At 48.4% G+C, this 22,229-nt stretch overlaps 1 protein-coding gene across 6 annotated transcripts in view; it reads right to left on the bottom strand.

Moving 5' to 3' along the window:
- Positions 1–22,229, bottom strand: part of Dclk2 (doublecortin like kinase 2) — a 118,686-nt gene that overhangs the window by 92,146 nt on the left and 4,311 nt on the right. For all 6 annotated transcript variants that reach the window (XR_002476582.2, XR_002476581.2, XM_021642332.2 and 3 more), the window contains exon 2: positions 13,650–13,981. Coding sequence is in view for 4 of the 6 variants with exons in the window: in XM_021642332.2 (XP_021498007.1) it covers positions 13,650–13,981 (332 nt within the window). In the remaining 2 variants the exon portion in view is untranslated. The remainder of the gene's footprint in view (positions 1–13,649; positions 13,982–22,229) is intronic.

Here is a 22,229-nt window from a genome sequence, read left to right on the forward strand (position 1 = left end):
GAAACGGCTATGGAAGCTTTTGTTCCTTGGTATCTCTGCCCCTAGGGAACCAGCACTTTGAAGAGTTCTCTGCCGGGGAATGAGGATGGACAGGGAGGTACCAGCAGAAAGGAGCACTGGCTGCTCTTCCAGAGTGCCTGGATTTGCTCCCAGCATCCACATGGCAGATCACAGTTGCCTGCAGCTCCAGTCCCGATGTCCTCCGCTGGCCTCCTCGGGCACCAGACCACCATGCCCTGGTGCACAGACACACATGCTGGCAGAAACCCATACACACAAACAGTGTTTAAAAAAGGTTCTGCAGAGACTTGATGCCCCAGCTCTGTGGAGCAGCATTCAGGTTAGCAGTGAACGTGCCGCGTCCCTGTGGACCTTGGCAAGCTCTGGGTGGAGAGCCTGCCCGCCTTGCACTGGGCCGACATCTTTCTTGCCCCACACTTCCCCCGTGGCTCTCTGATCACCTAGACACACAAAGCCAGGCTCCTCCTTCCTCTGCAGCCTCACACTAGAGAACAGACCAACTCCCAAAGCAGCTTTCACTCCATCACTCATTTTATTTATTTTTGGATTTTTTTCAAGTCATGGTTTCTCTGTGTAGCCCTGGCTGGCCTCGAACTCAGAGATCCAGCCTGCCTCCTGGGAACTAGGATTCTATCGTTATCTTAGCATCAGCCGATAGCCTTTCTCCACAAGGACAAACTTAGACTAAGTTTGAACCTAAGTCTATTTCAGCCTACAAATTTCTCCCAAGTCCCTACCTACCACCACCAACACTGTCCCCATTTCCTCTTAGCAGCGTCATCTGTAAGCCTTCCTGTACCATAGGAGGGAGAGACACAGAGCGAGATGTGTGAGCATAGCTGCATCGGTCAGCACCTGGGGTCGGGCAGAGGTTGTGATGGTAGGACAGCCACACGCATCCGCCACCGGCTCCCACCCACCTTCCCTCCAGCCCTGTCTCAACCCTCCCGAGGGTCACAGTGCGCCCTAAGTGAGAAGGGCTAAGCAGCCCTTCTCAGCACCTCCCGCCAGGCAGTGTGTGCGGCTGGGAAGCAGGGCCCCGAGGTGCGACATTCCGAGAGCTGGAGCCGGCAGGGAGCACTTGGGAGGACTCCCTCAGCTTCGCTCTCGCACCCGGGGCACGGTGGAGGTTTACACCAATTAGCCTGTCAGTAACTCCATATCCAAGCTCAGGGCCTTCACGGCTCTACTTATGCTTTGAAGACGCCACAAGTCCGGGACCTCTGTATAAGAGAAACACAAAACTGCAGTTTACCTTGGAAACATACATTAGCACAAAAGCTGCAAACAACTGCGTGAAAATCCACATGATCAGTGGAGATTAGGTTTCCTTTTTCCAATAAGTTTTTATGTCCATAAATGGAGAACTTTAATTTCAGAAAGTGATAGTTCTTCAATCAGTTATCTTAAATTATTAAATACTGAGTTATTAAATAGCTATATAATTATTAAAATTATTGTTTCAATCAATTCCTTAACAGGTTATGCTTTTGATAATTCTTTTTAGTCAAATACAGGGACATTCAACACTTATGCCAAAAAATTCTGTCATGACCTGGCTCGTGAAAAATGGGCCATTTATTTTACATGCTGCTTATAATAATAAGGAATATTTTCCTTTTTTTTTCTAACCAAGAACTAGATTTATATCAAAGTTTCTTTGTTGCCATATTTTTTACATGTTAAGGCATTCATAAGATGTGTTACTGGGAGCAGAATATGACAGCCCATTCGTACCATGGCAAAGTTTTGTCAGGAAAGCTCGGCCTTGCTCAGACCACGGTAGGTTAGTGAGGGGGTGGACAAACACCAGCCCAGAAGCACGCAGAGATGTCACTGTGCACCTGCAGGCCAGCTGATCTTCTAGCATTCCCTACAGTGAAAATCAGCATTCTCTTCAAGAACTGAAGTCTGTACAAACTCCACTGCTTCAGCCATTATGAAGACTGTAAAATCTCCAGTCAAGTACTGCTTTCTGTGTCTATCTCAACCCACTTAGTTTTCTTCAGTTCCCTCTAGGACAAACCTTCAACTCTGGAACCACCGGCTTCTCCACCACGGCAGCAGCTCCCCGCCTGGCGCACAGCCAAAGCTGCTGCTCAGAAGCACTCAGACGCTGTAAGTGACCCTAAGATGTATCAATCACTGTTGTATCTGATCCTCTTTAGGAACTCGTTCCACATTCTCTAAAGTAAACTTTCTAAATCGCAACTTGGATCTTCTTACAAGCCTGGTCCAGCCCTGGTTTCAAGTACCTTGGAGTCACATTGTCTGCGCCTCATCTTGCCCTGGCCTCGCTTTGTTGCAGACCCCACACTCTACCCCACACACCACCCTGTACCCCTGGCCGCTCCTGGCCACACGGATTTCCCTCAGACCTTATTAACTTTCCTCTCCATCGCTACATTAGGGCAGTCTGTCCACCTCAGCACGCTGGCGTCCGGGGTGAAATGACTCTCTGCTCCAGAGGCCGCTCCTCGGCTCTGTGTTTCGCAGCACCCGTCAGGCGCCAACAGCGCACCCTGAGGTACTGCCTGGCATTCCCAGCAGCCCCAGAAATGTCTACCTTTCTCTCACGTGCCAAACTGCCTTCCACACACAGTCTTCAAGTCCTCAGACGTCTGCAGTGCTACCCTTTCGGAGCCCAACTAGTTACACACAAGTCACAAGGTCAAAGACTTAACACCTCTGTCCAGGGCAAGGCACCGGTGTTCATCCAAACGCTACCATCCACAGAAAAAAGCGTGGATGGCTACAGCCTGTGGAGGGCTACAGCCTGTGGAGCAATAACCAGCCAACGCAGACAAACTCTAAACCCGGGCACTCAATGGCAAATGCACTGAGAGAAACACAATTCCGGGAAAGCTGAAAATGTGCACACTGAACAGAAACAGGTGCCTGGAGACAGCACAGCATTAAGAGGCGTCAGGGTGATGGGCTCAGAGCTGCCCCTGAGCAAGCAGAGATACACATTTACTTTTGTGTCCCTGAGCCTAACTGTGAACCTGACAAGTCTCCCATGCCTAATGAACAAGTCAGAATTAGCCAGGGCCCGGAGAATGCTAGGCGAGTGCTCCGCTGTAGAGCTGAGCCCAACCCATCCTCATACGCCCTTAAGTACATCAAACAGGCAGACAGCCAACCTTAAACATTTGGTCAAGCCAGGTGTGGAGATACACTCACCCAGGGCCAGGAAGGATACGGCAAAAGGTTTGTGGGTTCAAGGCCAGCCTGTGAACAGAGATATAACAAGTCTCCAAAAAAAAAAAAACAGAATGTTGTTCACATGTGAGACATTCTGAGTCACAAAATAAGTGATAGGAAAGGAATGAAAATCTACAGACTAAAAATTGCTTACACTGGACTGTTATAAATAACAAGAAAGCAGAAACCTCTTCCAAGAATAGAATTCAAGTTAGCGAATGCAGGAAGAATAGTGGAATCAAAAAATTGCTATTTAGCAAATATTATAGTAGTAGCTGGACTCAGCAATAAGCACTAACATTTATAGAACACAGAATGACAAAAGTGAAGTATGTGCACATTCTTCATTATTAAGTCGCCCTTCAACATACCTGTTTATGTTTAAAATGTCAATTTTAGTGAAAAGCAACCTGCAATCAAGTGACCAACCAGGAATGGACTTATCAAACGTGTCTGACTAAGCGCACTGCAGGACACAGCGTGGCTTCTGTGGGGCGCTCTCACCACCAACACAACCAAGACGCCACTTCGACAAGTGCCAGAAAGTTCTAAATTAAGGGCAACCACACACATTAGCCCGAGTGCTTCCAAAGAACGAGACCGTGGGAAACAAGCCCGTGTCAAAACAGAGGTGGAAAGGGAGAGCACAGGCAAACGCAGCGTGTGCTTCTGCGTGAGCTGTGCGACGGAAAGACTGAGGAGCCGCCCTGCCTGTGTAAGGTCGCAGTGTGTGTCACGCTCCCGGCTTACCTAACTGCGCTCAGGCAGCGCTGGCATGGGGGGAGGCTGGGGAGAGACGACATGGCGAGCCTGGAGCGGTGGCTCAGCACCGCTGCTCTTGCAGAGGACCAGGGTTCAGTCCCCAGCACCCACATGGCGGCTCACGCCCCTCGGTAACTCCAGTTCCAGAGAGCGTGACGCCTCTTCTGGCCTTACAGGGGCCAGGCGCCCGGCACACACGCAGGGCACAGACATGTTTAGGCAGGCAAACCCTCAGAAACATACAAGTTGTTTTCATAAAAAGAGTATGGAATCATTCTACATTTTTTAGTCTGGTTTCAAAATTAAAAGTTAAAACATAAAAAAGAGGCCTAGATGAAAAAGTTCAATCGCATACACACGTCCCATAACCTGGACAACCGGAGACACTGCTGCTCCACCTGGCGTGGCCGCAGCGAGCACAGCCCTTCTCCGAGAAGAGCTGCCCATCGCGGAGAGCTTCCTCTGCAGCTGGGCCGCAGCGCTGCAGCCAGTTACGGGCTCCCTTGTCTTACCATCAGCTTCTACTCTGTCTTTTCTGCTGCAGTGAACGCTCCTCGAAAGCAGAGAACGTCCTCGCACCTCTTCCTCAAGCAATCAGTACAGTGCTTAACAGAATATCAGTGATTGAATGAATTAATTCTACTTTTAGCCAAAAATCATGTCATGTCAGAAACTTTATAAACATGCCTTCTTAGAGACAAATGGCCAGTTTCAGATAAAGTTTGAAGGTGAGCTGGCTCTTTGTGTGTCCACTCTTAAAAATGCAGTTCTGGAGACGCTGCCCAAATTCTGGGTGTAATTCACCACAAAAAGATAACCAGGAAACTTACAAGAACAGCCATCCACAATCCTATGGCTAGGAGAAACTGTTTTCATGTTTTATTATTTATTGCATTTGTCTACGTATGTAAGTTTAGATAGTTGTAAAAAAAAAAATGTAGGGTGATCTCAGGTTTGGACTCTGCTTTCTCATTAATCAGACAGTGGCTCAAGCTAGGAAGTACGTCTTCAGAATTTTTATATTCTACACCCCAGTCGCTGAATATCCTTCATGGGGTCTGTCTCAGTTACTGATCTACTGCTGGGAGGAAACGTATAACAAGCATTTAATTTGGGGACTCACATTCTAGAGGGCTCAGGTCCACGGCCACGCTGGTGGGGAGCCTGGCAGTAGGCACACAGGCATGGCGCCGGGGCAGCAGCTAAGAGCTTTCATGTTGAGGCACAGAGAGAGCTAACTGGGAACTCCAAGGGTTCAAAGCCCACCCCCAGCGACACACCTCTCCACAAGCACGCCTCCTAATCCTACCCAAACAGTTCCACCAACGGGGACCAAGTGTTCAAATACATGAGCCTGCGGTGCCATTTTCCTCTAGGCCACCACAGGGCCATCTTCATTTCCCGAGGGCTGCCACAGGCTTCGGAAATGTTCAGTAAGTTATTCAGGCAGAGTAAATAAACTGTGCTCCATGACAGAGTCTGGAAAACAATCAGGATAATCATGAAGTGGTAAAAGCAATCATTTCTCTGAATCCAAGAAAACTAGCTTTGAAAGCAAGTAAGTCTGACGTTACTGCTGTCTCGAAGATGGCAACCTGAAGACAAAGTCTGGAAGTTCTCTGAGGGCAGGAGAGATGATTCAGAAGGTAAAGCCCTTGCAACCCAAGAAGGGTGCCTGGAGCCTGGGTGCCCAAATTCCACATGAAAAGCCAAGTAGATATACACCTGCCTGCAACCCCAGCAGCCTGAGTCCGGGAGGAATCCCTGGAGAAGGCTGCCAGCCAGGCCAGCCAGAAAAGCAAACAGCAGGTTCTGTGACTCTCCCTGCCTCGGTACCTGATGTGGACAGCCACTAAAGAAGCCTCGGACCTCCACACACATGAATGCCCGTGGCCACACACAAATGAACACACACTCCCATATGCACACCTGCACACACACACACACGCTGAAAGTTCTCTTTGGATGTGCTTTGTAATATTCCTCAGGTAGGATCAGGACCACGTACCTACTGCAGAGTGGCCTCGAAAAATAAACGTGCCAAAAGCCTGCACTTGAGATCAGCAGTTTACTAAGTCCGCTGTCATCAAATGTTTTCTTTGCTGGCGTCCCTCCCCACGTAAGTGCAAACTCTGTCCTGTAACACAGGACATGAACACATTAAATCACCTTTTCTTCACGTTTCCTGGGGGATTCCAAACGAGGTACTCAGCTCCCTCGGGGCACAGATTACACTGACACACTGCCCCCTCCTAGAAGTCTGAGGCCAGTGCAGCACTGGCTGATACTACCAAGGAGGAATGGTCTGCAAGAAAAAATGTCACTCAGTGCCCAAGGCTTTTAAGATGGTTATCGCTGGCTATATAAATATACACTACTATACTACGTGGAGACGATGCAAAAATTTGGATTAAGTTGCCTAAGTGGGCATTGCTCAATGTAAAAGAAAAGCGTTTTAATTCATATTTTCAAAGGGCTGTTGAAGCTGTTCAGCAGGAGAGCCCTTGCCTGGCAAGTATGCAGTCCTGGGGCCTTGATACCTGGCTCAATTTATTAATTTATTACTATTCATTAATAGTACTGATTAACAATACTGCTTACTAATTATTCTATAAAGCAACAATACTGATTAATAATACTGTTTATTAATTTATTACTATAAATTAACTCCCGTTTTCAGATGTCCAGCCAAAATATTTCACAACAGGAAATCGGTGAGCCAGCAACTATGAGAGAACGGGCCCTGGGGAAGCTGGGGTCTTCGGAAACGCAGCAGCTCGTGCTGCAGCGGCGTCCGAGTGGGCTCGTGCACAGACCTTACAACGCACACTTGAAACAGCCTTCCAGTAGCCCTGCGTGAGGACAAACCACAGAAGAGCATTTGCAAACTCAAAGTCCCTGCACACAGAAAAAGAACCCGAGATAAAAGCTTTCAAGCAAGAGCCTGAGGTGGCTAAAACGGGGCGCTCCTTCCCGGAGGTGCTGGTACTCCCACCTGCACACTCCCCCACTCATGTCGTTAAACCTCCATCTCTGAGCCAAGGAGGACAACCGCACAGCACACGCACTGGCTGAGCTGGCAGCCTTGTCACGCCCAGAGTGAGAGTCCTAAAACCACCTGAGGAGAGTAATCACAAAGAGTGTGGTTCTGAGATAGTAGCAACGGCTACATGAGGTCAACTGTTAAATCTGGAACTTCAGCCGGGGTTACTGAGAGCAGCTGCAAGTCCTACTGCTTTTCTTCAGGAAGCAATGTTTAATTTAGACTCCATGCACCGTTCTATGAGCAGAACCTGAGGCCATGGAGGGGCGCTGAGCTTAACCTTCCATCTCTGAGCCAGCAGTAAGGATGACAAGACGCACTTCCACAGTGAAAGGAAGCGTCAGCGAAGCCAGAGCAGGAGCCATGAAGCAGCAGCATCCTGCTGGCCATGTGCTCAGGGCTGTGGAGTCAGCACTGCCCTGAGGGGGCAGCTCCCCAACCTAAAGGGTGAGCGGCAGAGGCACACCAATGGCTGCCCGCCCCCCAGACACTGCTCACGGGCAGCTCCAGGCTGGCAGTGGGCCTAAAGTCTGGGAGTGTTTTACCCTAAAAGCATCAACTGCAAGCAATTTCTAAGTCTGTTTTCCCTTTGCCCATGACAAGAATCAACTTGTTCCAAAATTCTATAAAATGTTTCTTTTATTTTAAACTCTGCTGTTTCTGGGAATGCTAAAAGCTAGAATTCTTCACATATGTGTACAAAGTTATATTTGGACCTTCCAGGTCTGTAACACACACACACACACACACACACACACAGACACACAAAGACATTTTAAAAGAACCTGGCCACTGTGGCTTATGGTGAGAAAGGCATTCTAACTTTAAGATATTTGAAAGGCCTTGTTTTCTATACAAGGGTTTAAGAGTTCAAGGCCTTGTTTCTAAAGAAATGCTGTTTGGTGGGTAACCAAAGTTCACCGTGTTTCTAAGAAGAATTACGGAACAGCCAGTACTCCTCTTTATATATCATTTATTCTAGACAACTTAGTTATAATTGCATTAAGAATTTTGTCAGTTGCCTGCTCTTTGATCACTCGCCCCTGATGATGTGGTCTTGCCAGGCCACAGAGGAAGAGGATCCATGCAGTCCTGATGAGACCTGATAAGCTATGGCAGATGGCAGAAGAGAACTCTCCCTTTCAGTGGACTAGGAGAAGGGACAGGGAGAAGAAGGGTGGGACTGGGAGGAGTTGAGGGAGAAGGCTTCAATCGGGACACAGAGTGAAAAAATTGTGAAAAAAATTAAAATAATTATTTTTTAAAAAGAATTTTCATTTCTCTTCCTTCTTTTTCCTTTTTTAGGGCTGGGATGGAGCAGGGCCATGACCAAGCAAACCAAGTGTTTTATTACTGAGCTACACCCAACTTCAGTGACGCTAAAAACATACATATTTGGGGTGTGTACCAAAATACCTTAAGAACAACTTAAAAGAGTAAAGGCTTATGTTGGCTCAAGACTTCAGAGGTCTCAGCAATGCCCATCCAGCCCCACCGTAATGGGCCTGAGGCAAGACAGAAGCGAGGCACAGAGAAGGCTGCTCACCTCAACTAAGTAACAACCAAATGCTAAGGAGTCAGAATGAGGCACCACCTCTCAGAGGCCCCAAGAAACTGCTCCTTTCGGCCAGCTCCCACCACCTCCCAACAGCCAATCACACCGTGAACCGATCAACCGATGACACGGCTAGAGGCTCATGCATGTCCAACCACTTCCAAGAAAACCACCAGCTGCCAACCACCCCCACAGATCTGTGTGGTATCCAAGCTATCACACCATCGCTCCTTTCAGGCAACACATACTGCGGGTTAAATCGTAATGCTTGGTAGTTAACCTGACACCTACGCGGCATCTAGGGATCTTCCCTTTAGCTGTGTGACATGCAGCACCCTCACACAATGAAGACAGGCTGACATCCAAGCCAGCAAATTCTGAGCCGCCCCTTCTGAAGCTCTGTGTCAGGAGATGACAGGGACACCCTGCGGCCTGTCCGGCGATGGGAGGTCTAGCATCCAGCATTAGCCTGTTCACAGAGCTGATACTCAGAGCGTTTCCCTTTGAATAACATCATTACCAGAATTTCAAAAGTGCTTCCGTCTTCCTTTCTTGTGCTTAGAATTGACAGATTTTAAAAATAAATAAATGGAAGTGTCCACTGTTTTCAGTATGCAATGATTTGGCCTTTCCCAAAGAGATGAAAGTATAAAATGTATAAGCTTTAAAATATCAGCATTTGGGCGCTGGAGAGGTGGCTCAGTGGTTAAGCGCACTGTCTGCTCTCCCAAAGGACCTGGGTTCAATTTCCAGCACCCACATGGCAGCTCACAACTGTCTGTAACTCCAGTTCCAAGGGATCTGACACCTTCACTCCAATGTACATGAAATAAAATTTAAGAAGAAGAAGAAAGAAGAAGAAAGAAGAAGGAGAAAGCCACTCCTGGTTTAGAGCCACTGCTGGCGTTAGAAGACTTACATGTTTTTAGGAAACCTTTAAAATATACAAGTGGCTGTCCTCGGCTCACTTTGTAGACCAGGCTGGCCTCGAACTCACATTGATCCATCTGCCTCTGCCTCCCCAAGTGCTATTGTAGGTGTGTGCCACTATACCCCACTCAGATCCATTTAATTTTAAATGTGAACAAATTTGGGTCATAAGTGAACTAGGAATAAAAGTTTAAAACAGTCTAAAATGGTGTACAGACATAGCTCATTAATTAAGTTCCTTTCTCTTCAGAGGAAATCTATCACACACACACACACACACACACACACACACACACACACACTTCCAAGTCCATTTAGCGCTGCTCACATGTGTACGTGTTAAGGGGTAGCCATGCGGAGAAACCTCTTCTCCCTCCTGCAGCTGCCATCTACGTCTACAGCTCTTGACTTGGGGTTAGGAAATCCCCTCGCCACACTGGCACCTCAGAAAGCAGCTTTGCAGGAGGGTGAGGGGTGGGAGTTCTAGCTTTGGGTACGGTAGGCATTTAGAATATGGTGAGAAACAATGCTGATTTGGAAAACGGCACCGTGGGCTCTCCTCCAGGCCGCAGACCTCTGTGGCCACGGCTATTTGGCGAGGCTTACGCACTCCCTCCTACTGCTCCACTAGCCAGCTGCTGCGCCACAAAGTGCCCTTTGCTGTTACGGCATCGCTGATAACTGCCCACAGGTCCGCACTGTGCCTGGCTCTACAGCTGGGCAGGACTGCCGCCTGCGCCTTCCCGTGGTGGCTGCCCGGCATCTCCGTGAGCTGGCCCTGGGCAGCACTCCCACTCCGGCCCGCCTGTCTGAGATGCTGTCTTCAGCAAATGAGCTCAGGCTGTGTCAGTAGCTGAAATGGGAAAACGTTTCCTAAAACAAAAGCTGTGGGAGACTGTAAGAAGTAGGCCTGATTAGACGGTATAAAAGTTACAATCTTCTAGCTGTCAAGCAGCAGTTTTGTGTTGTTATGGCAGCTTAGGAAGGGGACACTGGCCGGACCCTGACTTAGTATTTGTTTAGTATGAGTGAGACCCTGGGCTTTATCCTGGCATCACCCAAAAGTGCTTCAGTCTTCCTTTCTTGTGCTTAAAGTTGATAGGTTTTAAAAATAAATAAATAAATAAATAGAAGTGTCCACTGTTTTCTGTAGGCAGCCATTTGGCCTTGTCCAAAGAGATAAAAGTATAAAATGCATAAGCTTTGAAAAGCAGCGTGCAAATTTGTGTGCTCTCTCAAAAGTCTGCTACTTGAGCTGGTGAATTCACGTTACAGAGTCATCCTAAATAACCAGAGAGAAGCACCCACTGTGCAGAGAACCGCAAGCCCAGCACCAAGTAAGGAGGCGGCTGCAAGCGGTTAAATCCCAGGGTAAGAGCGGAGCCAGCCCTCGGAGCAGCCTGGACACGGGTTTAAGAACTCTTTCCAGATTCGAGGAGAATACTCAGGGAAGAAACAGGGAGTGCCCAACCTGGTGCTCACAGAAAGGAGGGGAAGGTCCCTTTCACAAAGCTCGGCGGGACAAAGGCTCTCAATCACTGCCTCAGGAGCCAAACGTTCACTGCTGCGGTTCCTGCAGTCAGGCACACACAGTCAGCCTTTGAGGGTGGCCGACGGCTGCAGCCTCCCAGGGAGGGGTTGCCTGTCACTTGTTTGCTGGGTAGCTGGTTCTTCTTTGGAATGTGTGTGTGTGTGTGTGTGTATGTGTGTGGTGAATGTGTATGTGTGTGGTGAATGTGTGTGTGTGGTGAATGTGTGTGTGTGGTGAATGTGTACGTGTGGTGAATGTGTACGTGTGGGGTGTGTGTGTGTGTGTGGTGTGTATGTGGTGTGTGTGAGGGTGTGTGTGTGTGTGTGTGTGGTGTGTATGTGGTGTGTGTGAGGGGGTGTGTAGGTATGGGGTGTAGGGGCACACGTGAAATGATAATTATAGAAGTAGTCATGGATTTGAGAGGAAGAGGAAGCAAGGGACACGAGAGGAGCTGGAGTACAGGGGGGAGAGGTGGAAATGATGTAAAATTTGTACTTGTGTAGAAAATTCTCCAAAAAACGTTCACATAAAAAATTTACCTTTCTAATGAGAAATCTTTTAAGAGTTTCTTTTGGTTAACCTACTACAATTCAATATTTACTACCTCAATTAAATGTTCAATTACCTTGTTTTACTTACGTAGTCCATGACTGTCATTCATTCTGAGATTTCCAAATCTGAGTTCTCATTTTTGAAATCTCATCTGTAATTATTATTGTATGTCACCTTTCTATTTTATTCAGTGTGTGTGTGTGTGTGTGTGTGTGTGTGTGTCTGTGTCTGTGTCTGTGTGTGTGTCTTTAAAGGAGGCTGTTAGGGTATCTTGCTACAAGCTGGCCTCAAACTCGTGATGTAAACTCAGGCTGGCCTTGTACTCATGATCCACCCACCTCAGCTGCCCAGGCACTGGGATCGCAGGCATGTGCCATTAGAACCAGCCATGCCCACATTTTCCTGTGTTTTTAACTTGGCACATTTAGATTACTTTCCCTTTTGGCTAGATATGTTAACCCTCTGCTCGGGCCTGCAGAGATGGCTCAGTGGTCACGAGCACTGGTTGCTCTTCCAGAGGTCCTGAGTTCAGTTCCCATAACCACACGGAGGCCACAACCATATGTAATGGGATCTGGTGCCCTCTTCTGGTGAGCACACATATGGAAAGACAGGGTACTCAGACATAAAGAAATAACATTAAGAAATAAACAGCAGTCCTCTTCCCTCCTCCTCCTCCGTGCCTACGTAACCACCTTTCTAACTCACCTCATCGTGTGTTCCTGTCACCCAACCTATTTTCACATACATGTACAGTAAACCTATTTTCACATACATGTACAGTAAACCTCGTGTTGTTTACGTTGCACCGTGCTGGATATCCACTCTTTTGCAGACGCGTCTGTTTTTGTTAATACTGTGGAGCTATCTGTCATGAACCCCAGCATCTAATCTCACTCTCTTCTGCCAGAAGCCAGAATCTATCATTTATTTTTCTGGGTTGCTTTGGTTTTGGTGGTTGCTGCTCCCGGGTTTCTCTTTTCGGCTCCTGACACAGGATCTCACTGCGTCCTGAGTGCCAGCATGAAAGGCGATGCCACCACACCGGCCTTTCTTGTTCATTTTTGGTGCTGAGGGTGGAACCCTGAGCCTGAATAGGGGGTTCATAAAACACGCACTTCCCCCTAAGCTCACCCCACACTGCAATCCTCACAAGATGCAGCAGCGAGCACCGGGTCACAAGGTCGGGTCTCAGACACTGTCACGTTTCCCAGAAGCCTCAGCTCTGATGCCTCTGTGCCCACTCTGTTCCAACACAGAGAATGTGGGGGAGAAATAAATGAAGAAATTTAATATCGGAAAGGAAGACTTTCATATCATACAAATAGAAATAATCTGGGACATGGAATTTGGGAACGTACACTTTGGAAGCCTCTCTGTCTGTAAGAACTCCGACCTTACCCTTCCATTTTTTTCATACTGCCCAAGTTTTCAGACACATCAGATTCTTTGATACATGTTCCTATAATTCCAGCCAATGGTTCTCCTTTCAGAAATGCTGAGTAACTGCCTCCACTGCTCCTGAAGAAATGTATCTGGACACTCCTGTGAGCATGCTTCCACTGAAATGCGTTTTCCTTATTACACAACATAGAGGCTAGGGGACCCTTCCAAACATGGTAAGTGCCTTTCATTTTTATTTCTGTGACGTGCAAGCCAACAACAACTAATTGATAATTAGTCATGGATGATGTCTCGCTTAGCATAGGACAGCACCTCAACTTACACTTCCCCCCAGAATTTACATCTTCCCTTCTATAAACTGAAGAAGCACACAATGCGCTGTGGGATATTTGGAGAAAGGGAAGCCTCTTCTACTTTTCATCCCAAGGGCTAACTCACACACAAACTCCTCATGGGAACCTGCTAGGATTACTTCCAGGAGACCACTATATTCTGGAGCTGAGCACTTGGAAGTACAAGGAGGACCCAAGTTCAAGGTCATCCTGTACAACACAGCAAGTTGGAGATCATCTCTTCAAACACCTGCAAAGACGAACAATAGGTAAGCTAAATGAAGAGGCAGCAGGCTGCAGGAAGAAAGGCCTCACCTGCTTGCCGTCCAGCGTGCACAGCCTCTTGACCACGCCCGAGTCCAGTTTAATGGCTTCTGTGATGTCCGTTAGGACCTGCTCAAAGGAATGGGCAGTCTTTTTATTCAGAAGGATCCGCACGGCCTTTCTGGGCTTCACGCCGCTTCGAATCACAGTCACTAACTTGGGCTTGATGAAATCCTTGCTTTCTTTCACCTCGCTTTTCACAGAGGCCACGGCCAAGGCTCGGGTCGCACCACCCTTGATGTTCACAGACCAGTTCGGATTAACATTTTTGGTGTAATCCACTTTGCGAAATGGCTCGTTGGAGGCACACACGTAGCTCTCACCTGAAAAGCAAATATCAAGGTTATCAGCACACCGTCAGATCCGGGGCAGTGTCCACAGCACATCGGGTGCATGGTGTCTAAACAGCCTCTGGAAACCTGTGGGTCTAAACTCGGGGCCGCAGAAAGGCGGTGCACCGCGACCTTCCTCCTTTTCTTAACGCCCTCCCATCTCCCTTTCTTCTGAATGACCCCGACTGGCTCTCAGAGGTGTAACGTGAAAAGCCCTAGGCCCAGAAATCACGAGTGCAAGCTGGGGTTTGTTTTGCTCAAACGTGTCACTTTGGTAAGTCCTTGCACCAAACTTCGAGTCTCAGCACCATCGGCTGCAGAATTAAATGAACCAAGTAATTATATACAAAGTACTCCCTAATTCCAAAAGCAAACTCATTTATTCCTCACAAAATCTCCCTCTGGCCAGCCATGGTGACAGCTCCATGCTTCAGTAGCGTGGCACACACATGCATAAACGCACAAACACACAGTTTCTGCACACGGAGCTTATAAACTATTGATTTCTCACAATCATTCTTTAACTGACTAAAAAAGACTTTCTTTAAAAAGTAGGTGATTTAGCCAGGTGCTCAGAGAGGAGGAGGCAGGCAGAACTCTGAGTTCAAGGCCAGCCAGATCTACAAAGCAAGTCCATGACAGCCAAGGCTACACAGGGAAACCCTGTCTTGAAAAACCAAAAATAAAAAAAGTGGGTGATTCTTTCTTCAGCAGGTACAAACCAAAGCCTAGTTCATCTGGAACAGTCACTAGTGGACAGGACATGAGCACACAGGGAAGGTTTTCACTGCCGTGGTCGCTCTGCAAACAAGCCCTCTCTCTACTCCAGCACCTCCACCCTTCTTCCAAGGACTCTGAACCAGGCTGACCACCTAAGGGGTCTGCATGGGGAGCCTTCCTTCTCCTCTTCAGGGAAGGTCGTGAGGCTTTCCGTGCTTGATAACAGTGCTGGCGCTGGCTGTCATCTGGGGCTACGTGAGATCTTACAGAGCGGGAACTTGGAACACCAGCAGTTCTGTGTCACTTAGTGCCATCGCTCACATCTGCTTATTCCAGTGACCACCTAATGCCACCTAATTCTGCTCTGTAAAATCTGGGCCCTGACAGCATGCCTCATTCTCGCAGCAGAAGCAGGTAGACAAACTTATGAGGAATCAACACCCAGCTGAGCCTGAAGTACAGACTCTTCATACCCCGAGGAAACGGCGGTAGACTGACTGGCACACACTTAGCACACGTAAACAAGGCACTGCAGAAACGAAGACAAAAGGAAAAGAAAACATGGGGAGACATTCAAGGTTTGGTAGCATTAAATCTTAGGAACTTAAATGTTTTTCTAATTTCCAAAATAAAGGCAAAGCTTCCCAAAAGGATGTAACAAGGAAAACACTTGTGTGCTTGCTCTTCCTGAAGTCTAACATCTGGACCAGGGTGCGGGCAGTCTCGGAAGCACACTGAGATGAGGCCCCACTCGGCTGGCTAAGAAGGAAAAAGTAAGACTGTTTTGTTAGTCAACTGCGTTGAACAATTTAGTTGGTTTTCTAACCAAACTGTACACTGCCAGAATGAAGAATCAGAGGGATCGGCAAAGTGATACAAACTCGCCTGTTCTTCTGGGAAACCGCACTCTACCCACATGTGCCTGACCTCGGACACATCCCCGTCACCTTCTGCTGAGGACACAAAATGAGGTGCGGTCCTGAGACCACATTCCTTCAACATCTGAAAGCTCAGTCCTCTCCTGAAGCTATGTGCAAGAGCTGAGTTTAAGATCCTTTCCACCAATCTTATGTAAGAAGTGGGAAATAGTAAGATCTGGAGAGGACAGGAACTCCACAAGGAGAGCAACAGAACCAGAAAATTTGAACACAGGGGTCTTCCCAGAGACCCATACTCCAACCAAGTACCAGGCATGGAGATAACCTAGAACCCCTGCACAGATGTAGCCCATGGCAGTTCAGTGTCCAAGTGGGTTACATAGCAATGTGAAGAGGGACTGCCTCTGACATAATCTGATTGGCCTGCTCTTTGATCACCAACCCCTGAGGGGGGAGCAGCCTTACCAGGCCACAGTAGAGGACAATGCAGCCACTTTTGATGTGAACTGATAGACTAAGATCAGAAAGGAGAGGAGAACCTCCCTTATCAGTGGACTTGGGGAGGGGCATGCATGAGGAAGGGGAGGGAGGGTGGGATTGGGAGGGAAGAAGGGAGGGATATAAAGTGAATAAAGTGTAAAAAAAAAAAAAAGATTCTTTCCACCAAGGAGAGGGCACAAGAGCCACTGTGGGCACAGATAGGGAGTCAGAATACATCCACATATCCAGGTTTCTGCGTATTTATGTGGGGTTTGCCTAAAACCTAACAGAATGTGGGTCCCCCAACAATGGGAGCAGGGGCTGTCTCTGCCTCTGTTCCCTGCCACTGGATCCCTCCCCCTAGCTGGGCCGCCTTGTCAGGCCACAGTAGGAGAGGATGCACTCAGTCCTGCTGTGACTTGAGGTGCAGCTGACGCCCCCTAAAACCCTGAGGGGGAATAGGAGGAGGAGGGAGGTATGAGGGTGTGACCGGGAGGAGAGGAGGGAGGGGCCGGGATCAGGCTGTAAAGCGATTTAATTAACTAATTAACCAATGAATGAATGAAAGACCAATGGAAATACCTAAATCTGAAAACAGAAGCCTTACTGATGAGGCCAACCCAGGACCTCACACCTGGGCAGAGCTGACAGGTGCGTGGTCTGCCTTACCTCCACACCCCTGCCTCAGCGTGAGCCATCCCTGGAGTTCCAGCGGGGCTTTTCCTCCTGTGCTGATTGTTATGATACAATGCATTCCTCAGCCCATCGAGGAGCACACATCTAAGCAACGCTTCTCGCTTCTCGGTAAGCGGTAAAGCGTGGCCACAAGCTCCACGCCCACAGCCCCAATTCTTTAGGCTTCAGGTTACATAACTTGGCCGGAGTTAGCAAGGGGAAGAGGTGGCCCTAAGACAGAGCCTGCTCGCTGCGAGCAGGGGCCAGGGGCTGTACACTTACTAGAAACAGGAGCTAGTCAGAATGCACAGCTGCCTGGCACGATATTCTGAAATGCGTCACGTCAGTCAGCAGTCAGCCCGAAGCCGACCGGGAGCACCGGTTCAGTGGGCACAAACAGCGCGTGCAGCTTCGCACTGGTGGTTCCCACTACCACAGTCACACCAGCTCGCTCACACTTCAACAGTCGTGAAGGCTTGCCAGCTCTTTCCTGGCACTGTGCTCAGACAGCACTGGAGCAGGACTCCTTCACACCCCGTCCTTGCATTTACGATATCTTTGTTATAATAGGTCTAACCCTGGGCTCTGTCCTCCGGAGGCTAGACTCCATAGATCGGTGTTACTGCCGGAGCAGCCGTCTCACCTTCCTGATGCCATGACCCTTAATACCGCTCCTCACGCTGTGCTGACCCCAACCATGAAAGCAGTTCACTGCTACCTCTGAGAGTCACTTTGCTGCGTTATGAATCATAACGTGAACAGCTGATAGGCTGGCGTCTGGGATGGACCCCGGGGAAGGGGCGTTCGGTCCCCGGAGGTGGCGAGCCGAAGGCCGACAACCATCTGAGAGTCTTGTAGAGCAGCCCTTGACCGCCGAGCTACACCCACCCACCACCTTGTTATTTTCACAAGGCGCAAACACTGCTCGGTGTCGCTATCTCAACTGCTGCAGCACACGGCAGTGCAATGACTGCAGCTGACAATTAAGCGAAAGTGTCCAGGTACAGAGCAGAGAGGAGCTCGAAGGGCCCTGACACAAACATAAGTGTTTGAGGTGCAGACACATCAGCTACTTTGACCTGAAGGACGTACTCTGTGTGAGGCATTGAGACGCCACACACTGCCCCACAACCGTAACTGCTCTGTGTCAAATACAGACAAATGCAGCCAGGCCTGACTGTGGGAGGCAGAAACAGGCAGATCTCAGAGCCAGGTCAGCCAGAGCTACACAGTGAGAACCTCTTCAAAAAAGACAAGTAAACATAACAACTCCACAGCTGAAAGGCTGCTAAGAGTTCCAAACTGGAAGGTGACGGAGACCGCACACAAGCACAGGCATAATGGCCACAGCACCTGGCTCATCTGAGTAGTGGTTCCCAGCCCTGGGGCCCTAACAACTGCTTTCTTCATTCCTTAATCCTTCAAGACAGCAAAAGTTAGCCCAGTTTAAGAAGCGATGGTGATTATGAATGAGATTCAGCACAAGTGATGAAAGGTTCAGAAAACAGGTGCTTGTCAAAACAAAACAAAACAGACTCACTGATCTTCCACAAACGAGAAGGTTTGGGGAAAGCACTCCAAACCTCTAAAGGGGAGCCACGAGACAGGGCAGGCTGCAGCCCTGTGAGTCAGAGCACCTGGTGCCTGGAAGAGGAGGGGAGTGAAGATAGGAGGCAGAGAACTTGGCCAAAGTTTGAGAACTCTACAAATGGTCTGTCTGGAGTGAGAAGAAAGAAGTTAGGAGGGCGTGGTGGCATAGTCCATTAATCCCAGCCCTTGGAGGTGGGTGTGGGACATGATTTCACTGTAAGAATCCAAAGACTATGTTTCAAGTATCTCCAGGGGCCAGGCTGCAAGGAATTTAAACTTCCACCTACTGACTTTGATCACTAAAGTAAGGAGACAGGTATCTATCAGGCCCTTTTTCAAGTTATTTCTCCCACACAGGCTCAATGAACATGAGCAAAAGCAGTAATATATTTCTATGGCTTCTTTTTTCTCTTGATTCTTCAGATAAGGCAAAATACTATTTTTTTCTTTTTCAATGGTGTCTCTTCAACCCCCCCTTTTTATTGTTCTATTAATTACAGTTTGTTCACTTTGTATCAGAGCTGTAGCCCCCTCCCTAGTCCCCTCCCAATCCCACCCTTCTTCCCTCATCTCCTCCCATATCCCTCCCCAAGTCCAGTGATAGGAGAGGTCCTCCTCCCCTTCCCGCTGACCCTAGTCTATCAGGTCTCCTCAGGATTGGCTTCATTGCTTTCCTCTGTGGCCTGGTAAGGCTGATCCCCTCTCAGAGGGAGGTGATCAAAGAGCCAGCCACTGAGTTCATGTCAGAGACTGTCCCTGTTCCCCTTACTAGGGTACCCAATTGGAGACTGAGCTGCCATGGGCTACATCTGTGCTGGGGTTCTAGGTTATCTCCATGCATGGTCCTTGGTTGGAGTATCAGTCTCAGAAAAAACCCCTGTGCCCAGATTTTTTTTTTTCTCTCCTTGTGGAGCTCCTGTCCCTTCCAGGTCTTTCTATCTCTCCCCCTTCTTTCATAAGATTCCCTGTACTCTGCCCAAAGTTTGGCTGAGTCTCAGCATCTGCTTTGATACCCTGATGGGTAGAGTTTTTCAGAGGCCCTCTGTGGTAGGCTCCTGTCCTGTTCCCTGTTTTCTCCCTCTTCTGATGTCCATCCCACTTGCCTTTCTGAATGAGGATTGAGTATCTTACCCAGGGTCCTTTCTTGGCAAAATACTATTAAGAGGTGAAAATAATGAGCAAAAAAACGAAGGGAGTGACTATTAATCACTGGCTGTGAGAAAGAATTGTATCATTATTTTAAAATTAATCTTAAAATTGCAAAAGACCCTTTAAGGAAGAAGTCAATTAACTAGGTTGATCTAAACGTATGTTCTAATGTGTGTATCAGAATAGCAGACAGTGGAGACAGCTCAGTCTTTGAGGGGCGGCTGCATAGGACCCCAGTTTGATTCTCAGAATGTATGCTTTTTAGCGTGTAGGGAGCCACACCTGTCACCTCAGGTCGGGTGAAGTACTCGTGCCAGCTGAGCTAAAGAAAGACCACACACTTGAAATGTTAATAAAGGCCACCCTGAAGGCAGAAGCATGTAAACTGATCTCACCAAACCTGTATCTTCCTATTCCTTCTTTCTATAAAGGTAACAGCTTCTGACAAAATATAAGGTAAGAAGCATTCTGCTGAAGGCTTCTGGGAACATGGCTGACCAGACAGCTTGAGTTAGAAAATAAAAACTATGTCTTAAGGAATGGAGGTGTATTCAACTCAATTCTAGTCATAAAGTACTTCTGATTCAAAGAAGTTCAAGAAGTCACCAGGAAGGGTGGCACACACCATTAATCCCAGGAGGCAGAGGCCAGTGGCTCTAAGTTCTAGGCCAGCCTGGTCTAAAGAGTGAGCTCCAGGACAGCCAGCACTATGTAAGACACCCTGTCTCACAAAACAAAAACAAACAAAAAGAGAAGTTAACTCAACATAAAATACTACATTGTTAGAATAACTCTAGAACTTACACATACACACACAATAGTGCTATGAGAATCTGGTCGTGACAGGCATTAAAAGAGGGAGTTCAGGTCAGGCCTCTTAGATAGCAGTGAACTTGACTAACAGTTACAACATAATACACTGGGGTTTCGTTGTGGTTTTGTTGTTGTTCTGGAAACCTTATTTAAAATCAGAAAAGGCTGCTGCTTTTTACACCACCTCTGTTCTGGCAGTCTAGCCAGGTGTCCAGTAGTCTGTCTTAACCAAGGAAGTCTTTCAAAAGCGACACAGCCACCAATTCCTTCCAACCTAATGATCTGGCACAAAACAGCAGTGGAGAAAGCCCCAGAAGCAAGTGCTCTCCAGGACGAACTGCACTGTGCTCGCAGCCCCAATGGCTTGAATATTTCAGGAAGGTGATGTAAGCGGACGATCCCCCTACAAGCTAAGGATGTGCTACAAGGCTGAGGCGGGAAGGTCACAGGTTCCAGGCCAGCCCGGGCTAGACTGCAGCCCCATCTCAAAGCAAAACCAAACCATGCCCATTACGTCTGAATTCTGCATCTGACCACAACACCTGGCCCAGGGCGGGGCAGGGGCTCTTTATAAAGCCGGCTGGCCTCAAACTTGCTATGCATGCCTCCCTCTGCTTCCAGGGTGCTGGAGTGCACACCACGCCCAGCCTGACCAACCTTTCATGCTCTAAGAAATTTATTTTTTAAGAAAGAAACGAAGGAGGGAAGGGGGAGTGGGGAGGGAGAGTGAGCTCATGTGAGTGCACAAGGAGGCCAGAGGCACTGGACCCCTGGAACTCCAGTCACAGGCAGTTTCGAGCTGTGCAGCATGGGCGCTGGAAACCAAACTTGGGTCTTCTGGACCAGTCAGGCCCTTCACCACTGAGCCATTTCTCCAGCCTTAGAGGAGACGAGGAGTTAAGCAGTCCTCAGTTGGGCTCCTCCACTGAAGATGCCTCCCAAAGTGAACAAGCTGAAGCAGTCATGTTTAAACCGGTTCTGCTACCGCACCAAAGCTCCACACCCTACTTGCATCCGTTACTTTTCTCCGCTGTGTCACAAACGCATCTCAAGGAAGCGTGTGTTTGGGCTGGCCCTTTGGGGTACAGCCCATCACGGCCAGGAAGTCAGGTTTTCGGGAATGTGAGGCAGCTGCAGCCACAATCAGGAAGCAGAGGGCAGTGCTCAGCACTGAGCTCAACCTCTCGGTGTCTGCCCAGATCCCAGCACGCGCACCGGTGTTAACGTGGGCCTTCCCACCATCTAGAAACTCTCCTAGACAGACACACCGAGAGGGCTGTCTCCAGCTGCTTCTCAGGTCCTGCCAAGTCGATAATCAACAGTAACTACTAACCACACGAGGTGACTGATCAAACAGAACCACGTTTCTCTCGGCTCTGGAGGCCGTGTCTAGTGAGGGATAGCTCTGGGTCATGAATGGCAGCTCCCCACAGAAGAGGAAAACAAGGTCACAGGAGCCTCATTTAAGAACACAGCAGTCCTACCTGAAAGAGCTTCGCCCTCCTATGAGCCACTTCTCAGGGGCTGCCGAGCAAAGCAGCTTTAGGGATGCAAGTTCAAATCATCCCGGAGTGTAGCCCTCTGCTTGTCCAGCAAGGGCAGATCCCAGAACTGCGGAGTGAAAGGCTCAAGGGCCTTGCCTAGTCTGTCTCTCACCACTAGACAGAGCAGCTTCTTTGCCCTCTCCCAGCCTAGGCTTCCTCATCTGTTCAGCACAGAGAGCAATGCAGCCTTGACTCTTACCAGATATTACAAAGGAAATGAGCCAGGCAAAATGTCTCAATACTTACACATAAGACATTTAGTAAATGGTGACAGTGATAAGAAAAGATCTCTCTCTAACCCTCAGGGTAGCAGCTTACTTTATCAATAAGAGACAGAAGAGGGAATGCTGAAGAAAGGGCTCACAATCACCGACAGAGATCGAATCCCCT

The sequence above is a fragment of the Meriones unguiculatus genome, chromosome 2 (assembly GCF_030254825.1).
Source record: "Meriones unguiculatus strain TT.TT164.6M chromosome 2, Bangor_MerUng_6.1, whole genome shotgun sequence".
Lineage (NCBI taxonomy): Eukaryota > Metazoa > Chordata > Mammalia > Rodentia > Muridae > Meriones > Meriones unguiculatus.